The 7,982-nt window shown below is 32.9% G+C and overlaps 1 protein-coding gene across 1 annotated transcript; it reads left to right on the forward strand.

Moving 5' to 3' along the window:
- Window positions 1–426: 426 nt before the first annotated feature.
- LOC139885157 (probable alpha,alpha-trehalose-phosphate synthase [UDP-forming] 11) lies at window positions 427–3,805 on the forward strand. The gene is made up of 2 exons (XM_071869104.1): window positions 427–2,798; window positions 3,277–3,805. Exons 1-2 carry the CDS (start codon window positions 555–557, stop codon window positions 3,583–3,585), a joined length of 2,553 nt encoding a protein of 850 aa, XP_071725205.1. The 5' UTR covers window positions 427–554; the 3' UTR covers window positions 3,586–3,805.
- The last annotated feature ends 4,177 nt before the right edge of the window (window positions 3,806–7,982 follow it).

A 7,982-nucleotide genomic window follows, 5' to 3' on the forward strand; every position in this document is an offset into this window, starting at 1 on the left:
TTGTATATTAAGTATATGTATGTATAATGATTATTCCTACAAAATATATGGTTGTACTATGTAAAACTCTTATAGATCATGGTAAAATGTAACATTGAGAACAAATTACTAACACACACGTATCTCTTTCCAAATACAAAGCAAAACTGCTTCATAGCTTGTACATCACGCATCACAAACAGTAACTTACTCTAATTTACGAAACTCCAACTCTAAAAAAAGTAAACCTATGAAATGCATCCGGTCACAGAACTGGTTAGCGAAAGAGAGAGAGAAAAGGAGATAGAGTCGGTTACAGTTAGAAACGCAAAAACAATATTGTTCTTTGAAAAAACAAAACCGGGTCAATCATTTGACCCGACCCATTTCCCAAACATTTTTATATAGCAACTAAAGTCGGTCGTCTCTCTACTTGTTTCATTCTTATCCTCTTCACCATACCACCACCTTCTTCATTCCCATGAATTCCCATTTTCAATTTTATTATTTATACACAAATATTAATCATCATACACAAATAACAATAACTCCCACTTATTATTTTCCTTAATATAATGTTGTCTCGTTCGTCCTTTAATTTGCTTAACCTTGATGATTATTCATGTGTTGTTGATCGTCCCAGAATACCAAGAATCATGACCGTACCCGGAATATTATCCGAATTCGAAACAAATAATAATAGTAATAATTACAATAATCATAACCCGGAACGTCGGATCATTGTTTCGAATCAGTTACCGGTGATATGTCACCGTGATGAAGAAACAAAAAAATGGGTATTTGAATACGACCCGGATTCGTTAGTGCTTCAGTTAAAATCCGGGTTCGGGTCGGATGTGGAGTGTGTATATGTCGGATCCTTACCCGTGGATGTCGACCCGAAGGAGCAAGAAGAAGCGGCTCAAATGTTGTTAGATAAGTTTCGATGTGTACCCACTTTTTTGAATGTTGATATACAGAATAAATATTATCATAGTTTTTGTAAGCATTATTTATGGCCTTTGTTTCATTACATGTTACCCGTGACCCGAACTCATGGGGTCCGGTTTGATCGGGTCGCATGGCAAGCTTATGTTTCTGCTAATAGAGTATTTGCTGATAAAGTAATGGAAGTGATTAACCCTGATGAAGATTATGTTTGGATACATGATTATCATTTAATGGTAATGCCTACTTTTTTAAGGAAAAGATTTCATCGGGTTCGGGTCGGGTTTTTCTTGCATAGTCCGTTTCCGTCGTCGGAGATATATCGAACGTTACCAGTTCGAGACGAGATTCTTCGAGCTTTGTTGAATTGTGATTTAATTGGGTTTCATACATTTGATTATGCTAGACATTTTCTATCATGTTGTAGTAGAATGTTGGGACTTGATTATAAGTCTAAAAGAGGGTATATTGGGCTTGAGTATTATGGTAGAACAGTAAGTATAAAGATTTTACCTGTTGGGATCCATATGGGGCAGATTGAGTCGGTTAAAAATTCGGTTGAAACGGGTAAAAAAGTTGAAGAATTGAAGAGGGTTTATCAAGGTAAAGTTGTGATCTTGGGTGTTGATGATATGGATATGTTTAAAGGGATTAGTTTGAAGTTTTTAGCAATGGGTCAACTCTTGGAAGACTATCCCGAATTAAGGGGTTTAGTGGTTTTGGTTCAGATTGTTAATCCGGCTCGAAGTAAGGGTTATGATATTCAACAAGTTGAAAACGAGACACGAAAAGTAGCTGATGAGGTTAATGAGCGGTTTGGTCAAGATGGGTATTACCCGATTGTATTTGTTAATGGGCCCGTTTCGACACACGATAAGGTTGCATACTATGCTATATCTGAATGTGTTGTGGTGAATGCGGTTCGTGATGGTATGAATTTGGTACCTTATAAGTACACCGTTTCACGACAAAGTAGTCCCGTGTTGGATAAAGCGTTGGGGATCGATGAACCGAAAGATAGAAAGAGTGTGATTATTGTGTCCGAGTTTATAGGGTGTTCACCGTCTTTAAGTGGTGCGATTAGGGTTAACCCGTGGAACATTGAGTCGGTTACAGAGGCGATGAGTTTAGCCATTACGATGTCGGATAACGAGAAGAAATTGAGACATGAGAAACATTATAAGTATGTTAGTACTCATGATGTTGGTTATTGGGCTAAAAGTTTCGGTCAAGACCTTGAGCGGGCTTGTAAAGAGCATTTTCATAAGAGGTGTTGGGGGGTCGGGTTTGGTTTGGGCTTTCGTGTTGTGGCTCTCGGGTTTAATTTCAGGAAACTTTCGGTTGAACATATCATTTCAGCTTATAAGAAGACAAATAGCCGGTTAATTTTACTGGATTATGATGGAACTGTAATGCCACAAGCTTCGGTTGATAAAACGCCAAGTAAAGAAGTTATTTCGATATTGAATGTGCTGTCGAATGACCCTAAGAATGTGGTGTTTATCGTTAGTGGTAGAGGGAAAGATTTGTTAAGCAAGTGGTTTGATTCGTGTAAGAATCTTGGGTTATCGGCGGAACATGGGTGGTTGACTAGGTGGAGCGGTGATTCAGAGTGGGAATGTTGTGGCGGTTTAGCGGTGGATGATGATTGGAAGAAGGTGGCACTGCCAGTGATGGAGCATTATACTGAAGCAACTGATGGTTCATTTATAGAGCAAAAGGAGAGTGCTTTAGTTTGGCATCATCAAGAAGCGGACCCTGATTTTGGTATGTGGCAGGCTAAAGAGCTACTTGATCACCTTGAAAGTGTGCTCGCCAATGAGCCCGTAGTCGTTAAACGAGGTCAACAAATTGTCGAGGTTAATCCGCAGGTAAAAAACTATATCCTTTGACAAAACTTATGTGTTGTTTGTTTTTTAGGATGTTTTTGTCTGGCCGAAGTGTTTTTATATTATTAAAAAAATTTGATATGATTATAAGTTGGCAATATCACAAACTCTGTAAATAAAAAAACCTACAGATTCGATATGAGGCGATTTAAAATTAGAAAAAACATGTCTCTAGACCTGTCTGTATTCTGAATAGTAATGACGGTTTGTTTTTATGTCTGCAAAATAACTTAATCTTTTATGTAGTACTAAGAAGCATAATGCTAAGTCTGCAACTTTGTAGACAGATAAGACGTTATTTTATCTTATGTCTTCGGAAAAGAAAAACAAACAATATGCAGTAAAAACGTCTCCGGGCACGCATACATAAGACATAATAAGATCTATATCAAAACAAACAACACCCTAATGTTTGTGTGTAAAAAATAGGGTTTCAATGAAACATTGGTGTTATTTGCAGGGTGTGAGTAAAGGAGTGGTGGTGGAAAGCTTAATTGCAAAAATGCAAAGTAAGGGGAAGCCTTTGGATTTTGTTTTATGCATAGGAGACGATCGGTCAGACGAGGACATGTTTGAAAAGATTTCAAGCTCGGTTGTGAATCGTGGGATAGCAGAAGTATTTGCTTGTACTGTCGGCCAAAAACCGAGTATGGCCAAGTACTATCTTGATGATACTGTAGATGTAGTTAAGATGTTGCATGGGCTTGAAGCGGCTTCAAGTCAAGGTCCAAGTACAGGGTTTCGAGTCTCCTTTGAAACAAGCGGGTGAAATGTCACCGTCGGTTCACTCACTTTTCGCTTTTATCGGGTTTTTCTCGTTTGTTTTTTCATGTTTGTTAGTAGAAATACAGATGTTGTAGACACATAATACCTTTTGTACATAGAATATACACAGGTTTTGGTTTGGTTTTCCTTTTGTTCACAAGACATGAGAGTCCTTTTGTTCTTGACTATGAGGAAAGTGTATTAATAATCCTTCTTTTGATCATTTTAGAAGCTTAATGACCTCAAGTTACATAAACAGCCTTTATCATCAAGGTGAAAGATTGTTGAAATTTAACAGCAAAGCTATCTTGAGAAGTGTATTTTTTCAACCAAATAATTAAGTTTTCATCTATCTACTGTTGATAGTTTAAACGTAGCTTGATCATTAATTTCTTTTTAAATGTAGCTTGGTCAAATACCTTTTATATCTATCTAGATTCAGCGTAGCATGGTTAATTAATTGTCAATACTTTAGTGTGGTTTCCTTTGCGTTATCGTGGTAAGTTTGACTACCACGGAAGGCGAAACAAATAGTTTGAAATAAGAGACGCACCTTGTTGCACGATATAATTAAGGGAGGTGGTACTCACACACCAGTTTTTGATCCATACACACTTTTTACCATAAAACTTACAATTATAACCTTAAATTTATCTTGGGACTTTCTATTATTGTAAGTAATGACATAATAGTTAATTCTGTGTGTATGGATCAATATTGAGTGTTTGAGTATCATCCCCTATAATTAAATGTCGATAATAAAAATATACTATAATTTAATCTCAAAAATTAAAATACGTAACTGAGTCTAATAAAAATAATTGAAAAAAATATAAAAATATTCATACATATTTTCAAGGAGCCTCGCAAATAATTAATAGGGGTTCAAATATAAATTATTATTTATTTCTTTATTTTTGACGAACATATTATATATATATATATATATATATATATATATATATATATATATATATATATATATATATATATATATATATATATATATATATATATATATATATATATATATATATAAGATTTGCCGATCTGATAGTGTTAGATGAGCTACGGATTTTATAATCTGTTTGAACTAAACAACTTTCGACATGAATCATAATTGTGATGACCCGGAAATTTCTGACCAAATTTAAACTTAATCTTTTTATGATTAACATTTCCTACACAATAAGCAAAGTCTGTAAAACTGAATCTCAAAATTTTTGAACTACTTTCATATATTCAAATACCTTTCGGTTGTTCTTGACGATTCGCGAACAATTATATGCATATAGATACATATATATATAGATACATATATATATATATATATATATATATATATATATATATATATATATATGTATATATATATATATATGTATATATATATATATGTATATATATATATATATATGTATATATATATATATACTATAACTTGAAAACGTAACAATGTATTAATTGTTTGATACCATACATTAAATTTATTGGTTTAAATATTTATTTGTATATATATGATAAGTTGGAATATTAATTGTATGAATAACTTGCGACGTATATTTAAAACGTGTTTATGAATGTTGAAAATATATATTAACTTGGTCATAAAACGATTTGTTATTATATATATATATATATTAACAAATAGCGAGACAATGATTTATAGAAGTAAATGACCAAAACACTCGAAAGTTTAAGATACACTTTGAATGATATAGTTTATTGATAATTTAAGATTATATTTTGACAAAGGTACGAGTCACAAAACGTAAATTGCGAGTTTTCTAAGCGTACGAAAATGCGTTCGAGAAACCGGAACCGGGACATAAGTCGAGTGACAACGTACGAGTCATCGGAACGAAAATTACAAGTCAACTATGCACATGAATTTAATATAATATATAATTAATTATTTAAATTATATATATTATATATATTATATTTAAATATGTCGAAAAATAAAACAACAAATGATTGTGAGCTGGATCAGAGGGTCATGCGATCGCATGAGAAATAGGCATAAAACCCACGCGATCGCATGGGGGTCAGAAATCAGAATTCTTCTATAAATTGGACAGTTTGTCGACACTCACACACATATATCTCTCCATCTATGCTCTCTATATTTATTATTATTATTATTATTATTATTATTATTATTATTATTATTATTATTATTATTATTATTATTATTATTATTATTATTATTATAAATCTTATTATTATTATTAGTAGTGTTAGTATTATTATTAGTATTATTATACATAAAATACTACGACGAGGTCATGAGCAAGTTATTTTCAAAACAAGCTTTTCGAGCGGGATAGAGCTAAGGAAATTATGGGTTATAGCTATGGAGGTTATGGGTATTACTTGGGGGTTATGATCATGAGTCAAGGGTCAACCTAGCATTTATCATTTCCGTCGCGTCTACGTACTTTTCTACAATATTAAGTCACAATATTGATACGTAAGCATTTATATCTTATCTACTATATATTAATAGTGTATCCCTGACTAGTGCTCGAGTATATAGGATTATGCATGCTAGTACGATTAATTTTGTCGTTAAATAGTTTATGATATATCACGAATTTAATACATATATTACTGATATAAGGTATATGATATGCATGTTTTTGAAAAGCTGGCGAAAAATCAATAACTTTTCATTTAGAGATCGCGTAATTTCGATGAACGAATTAAAAGATATGGACAACTGAATTATGATTAACATTAATTGAAATTGCTTTGAATCTGCAATTGATATTTAAACAACTTGTTTATAAGATTGATAATTTGGATTTTCAAATATTACTAATCTAGTAAATGAATTTCTATATAAGGTACGTCTCGATTTGTTGAACAATTGTCAAAATTGACTGTTTTATCATATTTTAAAGCTTTATAAAACTATAGTCTAATTATTCAAGTATTGGGAAACCATGTGAAATGTTAAACTATTTTCGATTACCATGTTCATTCAAACTATAGTATAGATTTTAAAAGATCATATTGGGTCAGGTTGACTTTTTGAAATGACTTTTGATAACTTTTGTATGTCAATCTCGAGCATTAGGATTGTGATACACTATGACCTGACCTAGCTTGATAGACATTTATTGACCAACATATGTTCTCTAGGTTGAGATTTACGGTTATTTGGTAATCCGAGTTTCGGTCACATTTTGGTGAACGACTTTATATGCTGCTAAGGTGAGTTTCATTTGCTCCCTTTTTAATTGTTTTTGCAATCTATATTTTTGGGCTGAGAATACATGCACTTTATTTTAAACGCAATGGATACAAGTACATACTAAATTCTACACTGAGTTTGAACCGAAAATCCCTTAGCTTTGGTAACTAGTAACTGCCAGTTATAAGAACTGGTGGGCGCGAGTAGTTGTATATGGATCCATAGGGCTTGATATCCCCGTCCGAGCTAGAGCGCTAGCCTTTTAACGGACGTATGCTATTTGAGAAGTGTACACGTTGGTTTGCGTGTATTATTAAGATGATTATACAAAGGGTACAAATTATATATACGTTAAGTTTAGTTACCAGGGTGCTCAATCTTGTAGAATCTTTTGATAAACAGTTTTGGATGAAACAACTGAAATCTTGTGATCCAACTTTATATACAGATTATGCGAAACATTAAAACTATGAACTCACCAACCTTGTGTTGACACTTGTTAGCATGTTTATTCTCAGGTTCCCTAGAAGTCTTCCGCTGTTTGCTTATATGTTAGACAAGCTATGTGCATGAAGTCATACATGCTTTATGATAATGCTAAAAACGAACATATATTTCATAGCATTATTCCTCAAGAAATACAAGCTTTTAGTTGCAATTGTTCTATTTACAAGTGATATTCGTTTAAATAATAAAAGGTGAAGACAAAAGACAGATTCGACGTATTGAAGACGCAAACGACCAAAAAGCTCAAAAGTACAAAAGACAATCAAAGAGGTTCCAATTATTGATAAGAAACGTCTCGAAATTACAAGAGTACAAGATTCAAAACGCAAAGTACAAGATATTAAATTGTACGCAAGGACATTCGAAAATCCGGAACCGGGACCAGAGTCAACTCTCAACGCTCGACGCAACGGACTAAAAATTACAAGTTAACTATGTATATAAATATAATATAATATATAATTAATTATATAAATTATATATATATATTATATTTATATAATAATCCGTCGGTAAACAAAGAGCCAAAATGGAGTGAGCTGTATTTACAAACTCCGCGACTCGTGAAATTTGAAGGCAAAAAGGGCCGCGAGTCGCGGAGCCCCAAATTCTGAAACTCCCTATAAAAGCAAACGAATTCTGATCGCAAAAACCAACATATATATCCATCCTCTCTATATCTATACGTAAATATT

The sequence above is a fragment of the Rutidosis leptorrhynchoides genome, chromosome 1 (assembly GCF_046630445.1).
Source record: "Rutidosis leptorrhynchoides isolate AG116_Rl617_1_P2 chromosome 1, CSIRO_AGI_Rlap_v1, whole genome shotgun sequence".
Classification (NCBI taxonomy): Eukaryota; Viridiplantae; Streptophyta; class Magnoliopsida; order Asterales; family Asteraceae; genus Rutidosis; species Rutidosis leptorrhynchoides.

What these genes read in the sequence shown, in the direction of transcription:
- LOC139885157 (XM_071869104.1), top strand. Translation starts at nt 555, where the DNA reads ATGTTGTCTCGTTCGTCCTTTAATTTGCTTAACCTTGATGATTATTCA. An exon ending in TTGTCGAGGTTAATCCGCAG is followed by an intron (nt 2,799 to 3,276) that starts GTAAAAAACTAT and finishes TGTTATTTGCAG; the next exon opens with GGTGTGAGTAAAGGAGTGGT.